At 33.6% G+C, this 18,561-nt stretch overlaps 1 protein-coding gene across 1 annotated transcript; it reads left to right on the top strand.

Moving 5' to 3' along the window:
• Nucleotides 1-1,995: 1,995 nt before the first annotated feature.
• On the top strand, nucleotides 1,996-13,851 carry marchf2 (membrane-associated ring finger (C3HC4) 2). Its single transcript, NM_001044790.2, is given in 5 exon segments — nucleotides 1,996-2,148; nucleotides 8,213-8,482; nucleotides 10,269-10,473; nucleotides 10,677-10,886; nucleotides 13,005-13,851. Coding segments are annotated over 4 exon segments (750 nt in total). The 5' UTR covers nucleotides 1,996-2,148; nucleotides 8,213-8,306; the 3' UTR covers nucleotides 13,164-13,851.
• Nucleotides 13,852-18,561: the final 4,710 nt, after the last annotated feature.

The following is an 18,561-nucleotide window of genomic DNA, read 5'->3' on the forward strand; positions in this document are numbered from 1 at the left end:
ACGCCTACTGTCTGTTAAGTATTGTGAAAAGGCAAAGCTGAATATCTGTGGTTAAAGTGCCACCTAGCGGTCAAAAGCTGTTGGCGCACCACTTACCCCTGTCGCCGTGGTATGAATGGCGGCAAAAGGAACACATTGAAGTAGTAACATCTGTATGTATGTATATATATATATATATATATATATATATATATATATATATATATATATATATGTATATATATACGCACACATACACACACACACACATTTGTGTGTATAAATATATGTATATATATATATGTGTGTGTGTGTGTGTATGTATGTATACACACACATGTGTGTATATATGTTTGTATATATAATATATATGAATAACGAACAAGAATGGTGGATTAAATTATGCATATTGTTTGCATTTGTTTAGTATTGTTAAATATAAACAGTAAATGCAAATAATGTTAAAATGCATTTTAAAATTACATGTCTTAATATGTTAAAACAAATTACAGGCCCGTAGCCAGCCTATTGAAAGCCTTTTTTTTTTTTAAAGTGGACCTTTTTTGCAGTTATTTGCCTCATTTTTAATTCAATTGTGCATTTGTGACATTTTAAGAACTAATCTTTGCTGGATCAGCTTGTCGGATGGTAATCATAACCACACTTTTTTGATGCACCATAAAATATTTCCTACAATGTTGTCAAAGTGTTTACCATACTATTTTACTACAAAATATTTATTTACAAATTTGGATTTAATTTAATTTAGTTAATTTAGTTTTTAAAATATTGTAATGAGATTATAGCATTTATTTATTTTTTATAAATATCATAAAAATACTTATTTTTAAATACAAATTTATTATCATTCATTCATTCATTTTCTTGTCGGCTTAGTCCCTTTATTAATCTGGGGTCACCACAGCAGAATGAAACGCCAACTTTTCCAGCAAGTTTTTACGCAGCGAATGCCTTTCCTGCTGCAACCCATGTCTGGGAAACATCCACACACACATTGACACACACTCATACAGTACGGACAATTTAGCCTACCCAATTCACCTGTACTGCATGTCTTTGGGGGAACCCGGAGCACCCGGAGGAAACCCATGCGAACGCAGGGAGAACATGCAAACTCCACACAGAAACGCCAACTGAGCTGAGGCTCGAACCAGCGACCTTCTTGCTGTGAGGCGACAGCACATTATCATCCATCATTAAAAAAAATATATGAATCTGGTAAAACTTGTTTTAAAATAAAAACTGCAGCCTATAGGCAAATAAGAAACTGGTCAGCTCATTTAACTTGGCCACTTGAATAGTTAAAGTTTGAATTTGCTTTCTATGGATAATTTTCACAATTTGTGATGGTATCGCAGTCAAAAATGGGTTAAATGAGCTCATGTAAGAGTCAGATTCTGGATTGGAGGGGGGGGGGGGGGGGGGTTCTTTTGAATGACTCGGAACACCCCTGGCTATGGGCCTAAAAGTAATAATAATAAAAAAACAAATAAAAAGACTGAAATGTTCTGTATAAACAAAATATCATCAAACTACCCAAAAACTGTTATTACTTTTTTTAGTTTGGTAAATAAATTAAATAGACAGGGAATAAAAGTGCAGATCTCCTATGAAAACACACAGTTTGCTGACTATACGAAAAGTCAAATAGTTTCATTTTAAATGCATTAAAATACATTTAAAGACATTTTTAAATACAAAATATAAATAAATTATATATTTAATTTGGAAAAAAATATTCTAAAACACGAAACTTACCTGCATCTATACAGTGCTTTGTTGGTAAACTAAACACAAACAAACATTTCAGTCAAAAGCCTTCTTCAAATCAAGTCGTATTTTCATCAAATCACACATAAAAGCTACTCACGAACGTTGAACCGTCCTTAGAAATAACAATAGACACTTCTCGGACGACGGCGATTCACAAAGCTTTTTACGCAAATTCCGCCGCAGCGCCGCGCACAGAAGCGCCTCCCTCTACGCTCTTATCGCACACTGCGTCGGTAGGAGGCCGAGCCGAGTCGTTTGCTGAACGGATCAAACCCAAAACAAGCGTTGTAATTTTACCTTATCACCAATCAACAAGCGCCACCATTAAACGGATTTCACCCTCAATAACATAACCTGAGCATGGAGGAGCAGAAGGTAGGATCAGACGTCAAGAAATGCTGTTTTAATCTCTAATCCCAGGCTTTGGTGGCATATTTTGCTACACGGCTAATGTGACTAGCAGCTGCATTATTCCACATTCACTCTCGCTGTGTCTTTACGCGCAACAAATCTCTTCGTTTTGATCCAAACGTGTAGATTTATGGAACATTTAGCGCTGTGTTAAAGGAAGTTGGTGTTTAAATGGCAGTCTGTGTGGTGTGTGTGAAAGGCCCACCCTGTAGACCAGTGACAGGCAGCTTGATGGATCAGACCAAAACACATATCTCGTGTATATGTTCGTGATTGTGACGGTTGTATGTTGATGGACTAGGGAAAATGTCTATATTTTAAAGTCCTTCGAGTTGTCATCCTTCAGTATTCGTGTTTAAAACGTAAGTAGCCAACAAAATATATTTATATGTGTTTCTTTAGTGTCTTATTTAATGAAAGATGGTCTAAATTAGCATTAATTCTCCTTGTATTAGTGATGTGCTGTGGTAAAGGTCGAATTACACAGTTATTTTTCCACATAACTTAAAGGGATAGTTCACCCAAAATATTGTTATTGTTTACTCACTCTTTGCTTGTCACAAAACCTGTTTGACTTCCATTTTCTGTTGAACACAAAAGAAGATGTTTTTAAAAATGTTGGAAACCGGTAACCATTGACTTTCATAGTATTTGTTTTTCCTACTCTGGTTATCAATGGTTTCCAACATTCTTTAAAATATCTTCTTTTCTGTTTAACAAGAAAATCTTGAATGTTTGGTACCACTTCAGAGTAAAATTATTGTTTCTTTTTGGTGAACTTTCCCTTAAATCATTTTAGTTGTTACTGATGAACATAATTATCTTAAAGGAGTGTTCTGATTGTGTTGACTGTTATTAATGGTTTTATTCCCATTTTTATTAAGTTGAATGCTGATATTTTCTATAAATAACATGAAAAAAACACCAAGATGTGTATTACTAATGAGACACGATTTGATTATTAGAACATCTAATCTGAAAAGTATTCATATTAATCTCATTTAATTTAATTACATTAATATCTTAATTATTAAAAATATTAAAAATAAAAATCTTTTTTTTAACACAATCTCAATATTTATGTGAACAATGTTCAATAAAAAAAGCTGTTTAATTTCCAGATGATTTTTTTTGTAACATTTGTTTTTCCTACTATGGTTGTCAATAGGCCGTTCTGCCGGTATAAGATTCTGACCTTAAAAAGATACAAATATCACGGTATTGTGCTCCTTGCTCTAAAACATATTCTTTTAAAATATCTGAGTAAAAAACAAAAACTTTTTTCCCCTTTCGAAAGCAATATTTTTTATTTAAAATTTTTTTAAGTATTTTGAAGCAGTAAAAATAAAAAGCTAAATAATGGAAATGAATCATAGACCTCTGCTCTCTTCATTAGTTTCAAAAACACTGATTTCTTTGCAATTTAAAACGGCATCTGTGGATATTTTTTCTGCAGGAGATACTGATTTAGTAAAAAAAAAAAACATGTGAATAAAAAAATATTACACATAACGTAGAAACGGTATATTACAAAAAATTTGGTGGTTTTAAAACCTTGACCTTTCCAAAGCGCGGTATACCTTGAAAACTGATATCATCCCATGCCTAGTTGTCAATGGTTGCCAACATTCTTCAAAATATCTTCTGTTGTGTTCAACAGGAAAAAGAAAATCCTGAATGTTTGGAACCACTTCAGAGTAAAAACTGTCCCTTTAATATTTTTTGTTAAAACCATATTGATATACTTATCAACAACACTTCTCTGAGTGTTCTGAAAGTGGTTACTACGTTATTATGCATTTTTCCTTTTTATTAATTTAAATACTGAGATTTCCCTTAAATACCCACCCCAAAAAGTATATCATTTATTAGAATCATCTAATATTTGATTATTAGAACGTCAAATGTGAAAAATATTCAAATTAATCTTATTTAATTATATTAAACTCTTTATTCTTAAAAAACATTCAAAACAAAAAAATAATATTTTAAACACAACCTAAATATTAATGTGAAAAATTTTCAGATGATGTATTTTTTTTCTGCAGTGGTTTATCAGTTGACAAATATTCATGTTTTTCAATACAGTTCAGGTCAGTCATGTATTTGTAACAAAAGGATTTTGCCAACAATATAACTTCATAGATTTATTTATAGAAAACTTTGAGCAGTTCCAGCGTTATGGATGTGACATTTGCAGTAAAAATTCCAAACATAAATTCACAGAGAAAGTAGATGTTAACATTATATTGAAACAACTGTTTATTTACAAAACAACTGGTCCATTAACTCTGTGGTCAGAAAAATATTGATCTGTAAACACTTTTTAGATAAAAAAAAAAGAAAATAAGCGTGCGTTATGGACGTGACCAAAAAAGTCTGAAAGTTTACAGTATAGAAACTACTTTGTAGATATTCTGTAAATTAAACTGCACAGCCCGATAGAAATAATGCTAATCATAAGGATGAGAGTTGACTCACTTAAGAACAAACATGATTGATTAAATTTTATTTTACAATTTTGCATTTAAAAGGTAGAAACTTGGTATGAATGTGACATCTCTCTGTTATGGATGTAACGGATGGGAAATTGCCATTTGTGTGACTTTGGTAAATCAAATGTAATTGTTTGAAAACATTGACAGAGATATTTTTGAGTATTTTTAAAGTACTGTATAATACTTGCTAACACTCAAAAACATGAAAACTTATTAGCAAAGTGGGTAATTTGACAAACGTAGATAATTTGGCAAAAGCTTAATGACACTCCATACATACCACTGTTCAAAATGATCTAAACATGTAGATATTCAATAAATACAATTGGAAGAAAACAATATAATTCAAAGTGTATTTTATTTGGTCCTAAAGTCTGCATGTAATCAAAATGTATGTTTATTTTGCTAGCAGACATTGTTAGTCTTAAAGTGAACATTTCATCTGTGCAAGTTAATCCTAATAAAAAAAGAATGTTTTGTTTTTGATAATCTTTAACCAAACTCATTTGCCTTTGCTCAGGAACGACAATCCTTCTCTGATGATGTCAGTTTGAGGAAGTCTTAGCCACGATCCTCTCCAACTGCGAATGAAAGATGAGAGGAGGAGCACAAATAAACTCCCGCCCCCTACTCAAAATTCCCTTTTCAGTTGGAGATACACCATACTCTTAAAGTGTCTTTAAAGCATTTGCAGAAAGAATTTATTTTAAGTTATGTATTGCCATCAAATCAAGTTCGTTTTTAAAATGTTCTTTTTCTTAAAGTTTCTGACACAAAGCTTGGAATAAAGCACACAGCAAAATCAATCATGTTGATTTTAAATATGTGTGGAATACGTTACTTTTGTTGCCAGACTGTGTCTGTCTCTATTACTTTTGTTTCATGCAAAATCCTTTTGGTGTGCACCATAAAGCTAGGCCATTGTTGTTATATGCTGCTGTCTGATTATTTATACGAATCCACATTTGTGTTTAGATGAAAGATAAGATGTTCCACTTTAGTCTCTGCATTAGATTAAACCTACAAAATGAATTTTATATACAGAGAAAGCATATTAAATTCAGAGTAGTGTCAGAGTGTTTGATACTGTTTGGTAAAATCAAACGTCAAAATATGAGGAAATAATGTTCAGTCACCATTGAGTCTAATGGATATATTAATAAACAACAACATGCTTATTCTGATCTGATCTACATATATAACAGAACAAATCATCATACTAAATTTTATTATATTTTATATAATAAAACACTTGATGGTCTGAAGGATATAAGCAAAATATAAAAATTCAGAATAAGGATAAATGAAAACTGTGGTGTTGCTCTGTGATTGTTCATTATGTTTTTTTAATATGTCATTAAATTATTAGTAAATTATTTCTGTTTTAAATATGCCTGACAAAATTTGTTTTGGTATAGAAACAATTGTTTAACATACTGAATGACATGTTAGTAAATGTCTTCTGAAAAAAATGATGTTGGTTTGGTGAAACTGAACTGTTTCACGATAACAGAGGCCACATTGTGTTTTGGCATGCTTAGAAAAAGAAAATTAGAAAGTAAAAAACTCCAGACAGAATATCTGGCGTATGGTTGATTACTATGGCTTGTCTCTCTTTTTTCCCTTGTAAAAAACAATAAAAACAAGTCACACAATTGCACATACAATGACAGTAAATCTGACTAATTTTTTCATAATTTAAAGTCGGCATAAACCGGAAGTTGACTTTTATTTCTGAATGTTGATGTACTTCCTACAGAAACATGCTGTTTTTGACCATCATTTCCTCATAGCAAACTATTGGTAAAAAGGCTGTGGTTAAGAATATTGTGTCTGAAGCCGTCAAACTGGTTTCAACAGAGAAAGATCGCTACTCCAAACATGGAAGCAAATGGTCAATTGAAGTGGACTTAAAAAATTACCAAAGCAAACATTTTTTTCAGTGGATTAAGGGTTTTCTCCATACGATTTTAAATGAACCCTGGAGCGGTTAATTTGTGGTGAGAACATTATCTGAACTAGAACAGACCCAACCGCAAAAAGTACTGCACCTTTTTGGACTAATCTAGCTCCTGTTGTCCGATGCGCTGTGCATTATGGGATGTGGAGGAAAAATATTTGTTAATGGTGTTTTACCAACAATTTTGCAAAAACATTACCTGACGGATTATTGGTAATGATTCCAGATGACCATGTCGCAGTTTAGCTAAATGAATTCACACCTCCTCCTAAAGTGAATTGAGATGCGCCTTCGCCGTTTGCAATGCATTAAAACATTGTTTTCCAGCCACAGCCGCGCTTCATTCTCAAAATGTATAGTTTATCAAACTGTACAAACTATATACTATGCACGAATCAGCCAACGCAGTCATCCCTCCATAGTAAAAAGCGACAGTTTGTGTCTGCCGGTTTGTTTATTTGCGGGAGTTTAATGGTATTTTCCTGCACGTTAATTCTGACTAATCGAAAAGCAGATTAGGAAATACGTTTAATAACATCTGGCCAATGAACTTGCGCGGATTTATTGTTCACCTTAAATATAACAATGTGTAGTAGCAAAATAAACTTTGTAAATTTTACGTGACTAAAAGCAAAAATGCTTACATTTTCAAAATATTTTAAATCATTAAAAAAAAGACAAAAAAAAGACAAAAAAAAAATATATATATAGTATAAATCCTAATTCGTAAAGGCATTTCAGGCTTTGTACATTTAAAATGGCAACAAATGTGTCTAAATTACGCAAGCAAATAAATGTTTTCCACATGACCAAATGGGTCACACTGCATACTCCAGTTTATAGACATATGTGTGTTTTTCACACTGAAAAGAAAGAGCACAAGGTTTTATCGTTTGTAAATGATTTTGAGGAGAGGAACAATATTCTGCTAGAATCAGGGCCAGGAAATACAGTTTCAGCAAGACAAAGACATTGTCTTATATTTAAGATATTGGTTTCCAAATATAAAACACTTATAGATATTGATATCAGCCAAATTATCTATATCAATGTATTTTCCACATTAAAGTTATGTTAAATCATATTCCATATAATAACAGTGACTATTGTTATTATTTAGCTACAAGTTTGCCACGTTTGTTTTAATTTTAAGTATGTTTTACCCTAACTTCAGTTTTAGGGGTGTAGAAATTGTTCAGTGGTAGTCAATGTTTTGCTATTTAAGCTATTAATAGTAATCCATGCAGTCTATAATTTTATGCACTGCTTGTTCAAACTGCTTAATTAAAATGAGCTGAAACAACACAGTTTTTGAGTTTTTTGGGACAACCTAATTGTTTATGTAAAATCCACTTAAATGTGTCAAACAATTAAGTTAACCTAATTGATTTGTGTTGGGACAACATGAAGGAATTGTGTGGACCCAGCATTTTTTTTGCAGTGTGTCATCTGTGCATTTCACAGTTGGTTCATGCAAATGTCCAGTGTTGATCAATAGAATAGTAGCTTGCTTTCAAAGTTGCAGCATTATTTGCACCTGTTTACAGTATGATGTTCCTTTTCTCTGCAGTTGTAGGGTCTTTGTGGCTTGAGGTGTGGGAGCGAGGCTGCTCCCTGATTCCCCCGGTGGTCCCCTGCCCCCCGCCCTCCTGGACGGCCCCGAAATGACCACAGGGGAGTGTTGCCACCTCCCAGGCTCCCTGTGTGACTGCACTGGCAACGCTGCCCTGTCAAAAACCGTGGAGGAGGCTGACAACCGCCGGGCCCAGTACGTCACCCAGGTCACGGCCAAAGATGGACGCTTACTATCTACTGTTATCAAAGCCCTGGGCACCCAGAGGTAAACCGATGCAAATGAGAGATGCATTGCAAACATTTTTGACAAATCATCACATTGGAATTACAAAGTTCTACCACATACAGTGGTGTAAAATAAAAATTAACACCCTTACCTATTTCTTATTTGTTTGCATGTTTGTCACACTTTGTTTCAGCTCATCAAACAAATTTATATATTCAATAATACAAGTAAACACATCAATGCAGTTTTTATTAAGGGAAAACAAGATAAAAAACTACGTAGCCCTGTGTGTTTGCCCCCTTTTGTTTCTGGTTTATTACACCTGAGTTCAATTACTATCTTCACACCCTTGCCTGATTACTGCCACACCTGCTTGCAATCAAGAAATCACTTAAATTGGTAAGTGAAGTATACCAAAAGATCCTCGAAAGATAGACATCGTGGCGAGATACAAAGACATAAAAAAAAAGAGAAACAATTAAAATTTTATTCAATCATTCGGCTTAGTCCCTTTATTAAACTGGGGTCACCGCCGCAAAATGAACCACTGACTTATCCAGCACATATTTTACGCAGCGGATGCCCTTCCAGCCGCAACCCATTACTGGGAAATTTTTTTTTAATTTAAAATTAAATTAAATTAAAATATAAATACAATTGTAATATACTTGTTTACATTATGTAAAAAATTATGTATTTCTTTTTTATTAAGTCGTATGTTTTGGGCCTTTTTATGTTTTTTAGAAAACAAAAAAATTTGGAATGCAAAGTAAAAGGCTAACTTGGTTTTATTTTTTTATCAATGTTCTATTTGAGCCAATCAGCACCTTGACTGCACATGGGAGAACCAATCAGAGGCCCAAAAGAGTTTAAATTCATGCCACTAGCAGATAGAATATTATAGTCCTGCATTGAAAAGAATTAAAGGAATACATTTTTACATATGGATGACTTTACTTTGGATGAGCCAAAGTATGGAGCACTTGTACACACTTGTGCATGGAGATGATTTATTGTTATGACTTTATGCATATTTAGTGAGCTGAATAGGAACATTTTTCATTGTTGGATAGTATCAAATAAAAAAACAAACACTTTTTTTAATGACAAGTTCTTGCATACATTGTAATTATATGTAATATATTATATTTAAGTGGGGAAATATTTTGAAGTATATATGCATGTGGATGTGAAAAAACTTTGCTGAAACTTCATTTTTTTACTGAATTTTAAAATTCTTAACATTTAAATTTTACAATATTAAAGCCTAAAAGGTCAAAAAGCTAGCAAGTTAATTGAATAATAATCAGCGCATTATTTCATCATACTGATCTCTTGAGAAAAGAAAGGCTATTACGGTAGCTGTTTCCTATCGAAACCATATTAAAGGCATACTATGATTCCTTCTATGATGATTAATTACTCTGAATATTCATAATCAAATTTAATGTGTGTATTGGGCAAAATATTTAACACTGTTTTATAAAAGCACTAAATTTGACAAATATGTAACACAATTATTCAAACATAAATAAACTATTTGGGTTTCTTGAGAATTCATTCAATTAATTTGCAAGATGGAACCTTATATTACCAATTTCATCTGTTCCAAACGTCCCAACTTGCAATTTTAAAAAGATTTTTATGTTGTTCATTTATAGGCTCTTTCATTTTCTTGTATAAATGTTGTTTAATACCCTACATATGTTTCCTGTATAATTTTAGTTCAACTTTAATCTCAAAACTGTTAGAGCTTTATAATTCCACACGATGAGGCATTCAGTGAAGTAGCATAGATGTAAAGAAGTTCTTTCTCCTTTGTTAGTGATCGGCCAATTTGTCGGATCTGCCACGAGGGTCAAGACGTGTGCAACAGCGAGGGTCTCCTGTCCCCGTGCGACTGCACTGGCACGCTGGGCACGGTCCACAAGAGCTGCCTGGAGAAGTGGCTTTCATCATCAAACACCAGCTACTGTGAGCTGTGCCACACGGAGTTTACCATTGAGCGCCGGCCTCGACCCCTCACAGAGGTAACAAAGGTCAATGCCTTCAGCCACGTCTGCATGGCTCTGCCTCACCTTACCTTTCTCATGGCCAGTACCTATAAAATTGTAGACAATGTTATCAATATTTTTTCCAAGAAACAAATAGGTGGATGGAAACATGGATAATGATGTATTTTGGCACTGATGTTAATTTTAATTATCGATAATTACTTGTCATTTTTCAACAGTGGCTCAGGGACCCAGGCCCCCGGAACGAGAAGCGCACCCTCTTCTGTGACATGGTGTGCTTTCTGTTTATAACACCCCTGGCAGCCATTTCAGGCTGGCTGTGTCTACGGGGTGCACAAGACCACCTGCACTTCAACAGTCGTCTGGAAGCGGTTGGACTCATCGCTCTGACCATCGCACTCTTCACCATCTACGTCCTCTGGACTCTGGTAGTGTATTGCAGATCTGTGGTTTTATTCTAAAACAGATTCATTTTAAGCTCCATTTTCACCCAAAATCAGAAGGGATTTTTTTTTTATTGTACTTTTTGTTATTGTGGTAATTGACACATTTTTGCAAACATTTGGAAACATTTTTGCAAAAAAACTAATAATATTTTCATTGCCAGAATGCAAAAAAAAAAACCACACACTTTCATTATCATAGTACAAAATATCTTGTTCTCATTACATCCCAGGAAAAAAAAATCACAATATTAGTGATTAGTGCAAAACGTCTAGTTCTATCATAATGCAATTTTTTACTGTAATAAAAAATACTGCATTCATTACCATAATGCAAAAAAATCCTGTTCTCATTAATATAAATCAATGAAATTTAATTTTCATTGTTGCAATTCAAGACAAATCTTCTTCTCATTACCGCTATGGAAAAATGTCTCATTGTCATTACTGAAATGCAAATAAATTCCCCAAATTCACCCAAATCAGAAGGAAAATTAAAAATAGTGCCTTTTCTTATTTTAAAAATTTACATATATTTTTACAAATTCCTTTTTTGTTTTTGCTTTCTCATTACCAGAATGGAAAAATAAAAACACATTTTCATTACTGTAATGCAAAATACCTGGCTCTCATTACAATCCTGCAAAAAAAATAATAATAATCATGTTATCATTACTGAAGTGAAAGATCATGTTATCATTACTGAAGTGCAACACGTCTTGTTCAACTATAATGCAAACATTTTTGTTCTCTTTACAGTAATGAAAAATACTGCACTCCTTACCGTAATGCAATAAAGATATAACTCTCATTACTGTAATGCAAAAATATCCTGTTCTCATTACTATAAATCAATTAAATTGTGTCTTCATGACTGCAATTTAAGACAAATCTCATCATTACCGCAATGCCAAATAATATTATTGTCATTACTGAAATGTAAATAAATTCCCCAATTTTACCCGAAATCAGAAGGAAAATTTAAAATAGTACTTTTTGTTATTGTGGTAATTGACACATGTTTTTACAAACTCTTTTCCCCCATATTACTTCTCACTACCAGAGTGCAAAAATAGACACATTTTCATTACCGTTGTGCAAAATATCTTGTTCTCATTATAATCCTGGAAAAAAGTTATCATTATTTAAGTGCAAAATGTCTTTTTCTATCATAATGCAATTGTTTTTGTTCTTTTTACTATAATGAAAAAATACTGCACTTACATAATAGAATAAAGATATGATTCTAATTAGTATTGCAAAAATATTCTGTTCTCATGAATATAAAACTATTAAATTTTGCTTTCATTTCTGCAATTGAAGACAAATCTTCTCCTCATTACCGCAATGCCAAAATGCCTTACTGTCATTACTGAAATGAAAATAAATTTCCCAATTTCACCCAAAATCAGAAGCAAAATTAAAAATAGTACTTTTTGTTGTTGTGGTAATTGACACGCATCTTTACAAACTCTTATTTCTTTATTTGCATTACTTTAACGCAACAAACAAATTGCATTCTCATTATCCGAATGCAAATATATAAACACATTTTCATTACCGTATTGCAAAATATTTGGTTCTCATTGCAATCCTGCAAAAAAATTGTTATCATTACAGAAATGCAAAACGTCTTGTTCTACTATAATGCAAACATTTTTTGTTCTTTTTACTGTAATGAAAAAACATCACACTTCTTACCATATTGCAGTTAAGATATAACTCTCATTACTGTAATGCAAAAAATGTCCTGCTGTCATGAATATAACGATGATATTTTGTTTTCATTTGCCACAAATCTTGTCTTTAGTATTCAGTATTTTTCATTACCGCAATGCAAAAATATTTCATTCTCATTACTAAAATGCAAATAAATTTTAATAAACACAAAAATTGCAAATAAATGTAAATATTTTAATGCCACTGGACTAGATTAAATTATCTTTATTGAGATCTGGAAAGTGGAGTGTTCCTAATTTTGTTTTTTATAGTATACTTCTAATTTTAGCGTCAAATGTCACCCAGAATTCCAGCATGATAATTTCATCCAGCAATCTGATCTTAAAACCAAAAATGTACAAATATATTCTCCTTGTTTTGCAGGTCTCATTCCGCTACCACTGTCAGTTGTACTCGGAATGGAGACGAACCAATCAGAAAGTCCGTTTGCTCATTCCCGACACCAAGGGTGCGCACTCAACCCAGCATTCCTTGCTTTCCACAAAGCTGCTGAAAAAGACAGCAGATGAGACCATAGTATGAGAGATGTGGTGCGGGGGAACGAGGAACAAGATGGTGGTATTAGCGTGCTATAGGTTCTTGACGCAGCGTCGTCAATTCGAGCCGCAGCACTTTTGGATGCATTCTTTTCTATTTAATCCTTTTTATCTAAATATGTGAGCACTTCATTTGATTTTCACCCGTCGATTTTAATGTTTTCTTTTTGAGCCTTTATAAGTGTGTCATTTGAAGAATCCATTTATTTATTAGGGGGCTCCAACAGCCAGGCTGAGGCCCCCCCCCCATACCATTCAGTATGCATTGTATTTGAAACAATCGGAAATCTTACTTATGTGTATAGACGATTCCTTTGAGCACAGCGCCGAGGGATTGCGACTCAAGTACATATGCGGCTGCTGAAGCTTAAAACCAAACCTTTCTTTCGTTTTCGATGTATCGTTTTTCTACTCATCTACCTTCAAGTACTTTCCATCTCAACCAGACGGAGTCGCTGCTGAGTGATTCTCTTAGTCATTGCGACTCATATACGATTTAGTCGAGATATAAATGTGTAAATATATACACACTTAAGCAAACGAGTAAGCTCTAAGCTTCGATTAACATGGGTATTACAGGGCCATCGTGCTTTGTGGCCCGGGAGATGAATGTGGAGGCTGGTGTATTTCTGCAGCGGCGTAGCGAACATTTCAAAAAAGGTTTACGAATATTAAAAAAACAAAAAGAAAGTGCAATAACTCGCCGCCATTGACACACGCAGGTTTTTATGCATGCCTGTTTTATTTTGCAAATCTCATCAGATTGGTGACTGTTCACGAGTTTCGGTTTTGCGAGGGAAGGATGGTCACCGAACAACGTAAAACAGCATGCGGTGGTTTAAAAAGTCGTAGCACTTTCTAACAACGTAGCCTATAGGTGTGCGATGATCAAATGTAGATACGTGTTCGCTTTTGGGATGCAAAATATGTGGCAACTTTATATGTTGTGGTAAGTGCAGATGCAAACAGACCTCTACAATTCATTGTTCTGAATTACTTTTAATTCTTTTTTTATTATTATTATTATTGGTTAGTGTTTGAAGACGAATGTGTATGTGTGTGTTTACAGTATGCATTTTGTAAGCTCTGGCTCTTTGTGCTGTTTACTTAGCATCGAACGGCTGAAGTTGAGAAAGGCATACTTGGGATTTTGTAGCAGTTTACCTTGTTGGAGGATGCAGGTCAAGTCACAGGGAAGGTAGTGGTTGTGAAGCTAAACATCATTGCCAGATCAGTAATAAAACCGTCATTCAGGAATGACACTACAGTATCAAGCAAATCAGTCTTTTAGTGCTGTCTTATTAGTGCAAGAAGAATCTGCAAGCATCAGAGCTTTAAGTTCCCTATAGTGGCGTCTTGTCTGAAAGCGTAAGGGTTCATTGGGATATGCAGTAATACTTGCACATTTGCCGATTCTGGACTTTTTTGCGCCTTATGCACTCGCTGTGAAAGATTTAGGTCAGAAATTGTGAGATTTGTGAAGTTAAAGTTCACTGGAGATGTTTTAATGACTCGCCTTCATGTCGCTTGACTCCTGTTGTTTTAATCATAAAGCATTACTTGCAGTGATCATTTATGAAGCTTCAAAATCTAATTTTAAACAACTGATACTAAATGTGCTCTTTTCCAAAGTTCTTATAATAGTTTTGTGCATAAACTGAAATTAAATCAAAGGGATTAGCTTTAAAATCTTATTTGTCTTCATATTCAAAGCTATTTTTTTTGTTTTGTTTTTTAAAAAACTTCCCAGGTTCTGCAGGGTTGCAATTTCCCGAATTTTATTGCCAATCCTAAGCCAATTGTAATCGATAGTCTTGGTTAAATTTTGGAATTTTCCGAACAAGCGCAGAGCCCGGGGGTCCAGAGTGAGTGCTCGGGCTTGGCCCTTCTTGGTCCATTCAAAACTATTTTTGAAGTAATTATAACTTTCTGGTTCTTTTTCTGTCACATGATAAAGTTTTTTTAAGATGTAGGTCAAGTTAAAGAAGTAAAATCTCACTCTTCTGAGTTTAAATGTTAACAAACATCCACTTAATTTGGAAAGTGCTTATTTTACAACTCCTTATAGTTGAGTCTCATGGTCTGGTGTCAGCACTTTTAGCTTAGCTTTGCATAAGTCATTAAATATGATTAGACCAATAGCATCTCGCTCAAAAAAAAAAAGAATGAAAAAAAGATTTTTTAATAATAATTCAATAATTCTTCAATTTAAAGCATGACTCTTCTGTTCTACATTGTGTACTATGATTGACAGAAATTGAAATGTTCATATTTTCTAGGCTAATATGGCTAGGAATAGGGATGGGGTGATATTCTTTAAAACGACAGGGCCCAAACTGACCATAGAGTTAGACATATAAACAGAAGTAGAAAGTTTCGGGAACTACGTCATTTCATTAATATCATTCAATATTTTTTAACTAATTATTTTATTTGTATTTTTATTTTTTAAGAATTTTTAAAACCATTCAGTTTTTTTTTTAATCAAACTTTGATGCATCACTTGCTTTTGTCCATCTCTCTGACAGTTTTACAGTTTTATAAAAATATTAATGATAGGCTTAACACAGACTTGTGCATACACAGTTAGTGAGCTTGCGGAGTGGCGGAGAAAACCAAACAGGTTTATTTCTCAAATGAACAGCGTCAATGCCCGATGCAACAAAGGCAACAAGTTGTTTTCTTGCATAAGCGGATACGCAAGCAGTCTGGCTACGCATCTTTCAAAAGTACATTGACTGCAGAAAGACAAATGAAAAGTTTTCGACTACCTAGCTAAAGATACATCATCCACATCGTTAGGCTAGCAGTTAATCACATAAGGTCTCTCTAAAGTAATATAACATTAATAAAATAGTATTTTTTGTGCAGTAGACTAAATAAATCTTAATCTCTAAAAATGCTTTTACATGAGTGTATTTACAAATATTGCCTATGAATAGCCTAATAATAAACTATGCTTATTAAGAAATTTTAACAGCTTATTTTTACATTGTTAACTCCCAAAACACCATTAACTCATTTATGTAAACATGTGAATAAAAAATCCTAAACATTATCTGATTATTTAACTGCATTTTGCAACTCTAAAAGGGTATTTTCAGCTGCAGGGAGGACAATAAACCAAGAAAGATTCTGACTTCTGCCAGAAAAGTCAAACAAGTAGATTTTTCTCCATAAGAATGGCTAAAAATTGAGTCTTTTACAGGAAAATTTGTATTTATTTGTTTTATAATCATTGATTTTGTTTTATTTTACATTAAAAGCGTAATATTAAAATAAAATATTGTTAATTCTGTTCAATTTGTTTTTGTTTTTTCATGAAAAAAAGTACCGATGAGAGAACCATTAAAGTACCAAACCGAAAAGTGGTATCGATAAAAGTAGTAATATCGTTAACCTTAACGATACCCATCCCTAGCCAGGAACTATACTCTTATTCTGGCCGAATGATCAAGGAAATTTACAGCTTTACCATGGTTATTATGCAGCGCCTGCAAGTAGTCCCCAATACTAAGCAATTAGAAAATAGCAACGTTTTATTTTGCCAGTATTGGTACACAATGTAACTACAAAAGAGGGCTCTTCTACAGGTTTAGCGGGAGAAGCTTAGCAGAGGTTTAGCTTAGCTTAGCATAAATCAATGAATCTGATTAGACCATTAGCATGTCAATAAAAAAAAAGGTTTACATAATTTTCCATTATCTAAACCTTTTTTTGGAGTGAGATGGAGCCCCCGCTGAACTCCTAGTTCAGCTAAATGTGATCAAAATGTTAAAATTCGACTGTTTAACTGTTGTAAAATGAGCCTATTTTTGAAAAAGTGGAGTGTTTACCTAAGGTTATGACTTTTTTGTTGTCATTTAGTATTGGCAGCAAGTTAATAATTCTCTCTTTTTTGCACAATTGTGTCAGTATTAAGAATGAAAGCTTCTAAAATGTGCGGATTTTTAAATATTCAATCAGAATTATATGAAAAAACAGCAAGGAAAATTAAAAAGAGGATAAATAAAAATTAGGGTGAATCAAGAAATTAATGCTATTTTTTTTTTTTTTTTTTTTAATAATAGTTTGTATGCATGCACTACATTATTTAAAATCTGATTACATAATCCAGATTACATGTAATCAGTTATTACCCAACACTAAAAATAGCATGCGAGTTTGAGATGACATGAGGGTGAGGAAATAATGACAGAAATTTACATTTGGGCTGAACTGTTCCTTTAAGGCAAATAAAATGAGCTACCTAAGAAACGTAGGTCCACGAATTCTTTTATTGTACAAAATCTGATGCGTCTCAGTTGTAAATGTGTAGATAAACCGATGTCTCTGTTATTAAGAAGTGTTGTGTGCTGTAGGTCCAGGGTGTGTATGTATGTGTGTATGTATGTATGTGTGTGTGTGCGTGGAGCAGACAGGCCCGTGAATGTCTGGATAATTTGCTGACCACTTGCTTTTAAAGGACGCAGCTGCGCTTTTAGATGGCGAAACAGCGCTGATGAGTTCAGGGCCACATAAAAAAAAGTGAGTTTGAAACCAAAAGGTGCTTCTCTAGTTGGAAATTCAAACGTTTACCAAATTCATCCAACCACCAGTCTCTTGTTAGCAGTTTGTTTGGAGAATGGGAGAGATGCCACTAAAAAGGAAGAAAAACTCATTTCAGATAATTCAGAAAAAGCATTTTCTTCTCTAAAAGGGGAAAAAGTTGTGCAATAGATTAACAAATATATAATGGCATTATTTGTTTGTAATTATTTTGATATTATTAAAGGGTTATATTAATAATCCATCTTTATCGCCATCGTCTTGCTCAGTGTTTTCAGAAGGAGGTTGCTCTTTTGTGCTGATTTGAACTATTAAATCAAACCACAAATGGTGGGTTCGGATCATCATCGAGGGGCAACTTTACTAGCTTACCTGCTAACTCGAGGAATGCTGTCTGATTGTTGTGCTTCCACCGGCTTTCTTCACTTTTTAGGCCATTCCCTGGTTATTTTGCAATGTAGGGTAACACATCGAGAGTGCAATTTCCAAAATATTACAATGCAATTCTTACCTATAACCTTAACAATACATGTATGATATAAGCATAGATGTAGATGTTGTTGCATATGAAGGACGTTCGGAGGAGAGGGTTAATTATGACTCGTTTTATTACTATTTTTTTCGGGAACTTGCAGTGGATGCCGATGAGCTGGCCATTATATGCAACCCTGCAAGAGCAGTTCAGCAGCTCAAATGATGTTGTTATAAAACCGGACCTATCTGTTCCTCAACTGCATGCTTTCTTATTTAAGTACAATGACACTTTCACTAATTTAAGATGGGAAACATGGTTTCTGTTTTAAATTTCTGAGGGAGGTTTTTCACTTTTGTTGCAG

Source organism: Danio rerio, chromosome 22 (genome assembly GCF_049306965.1).
Source record: "Danio rerio strain Tuebingen ecotype United States chromosome 22, GRCz12tu, whole genome shotgun sequence".
In the NCBI taxonomy this organism is placed as follows: domain Eukaryota; kingdom Metazoa; phylum Chordata; class Actinopteri; order Cypriniformes; family Danionidae; genus Danio; species Danio rerio.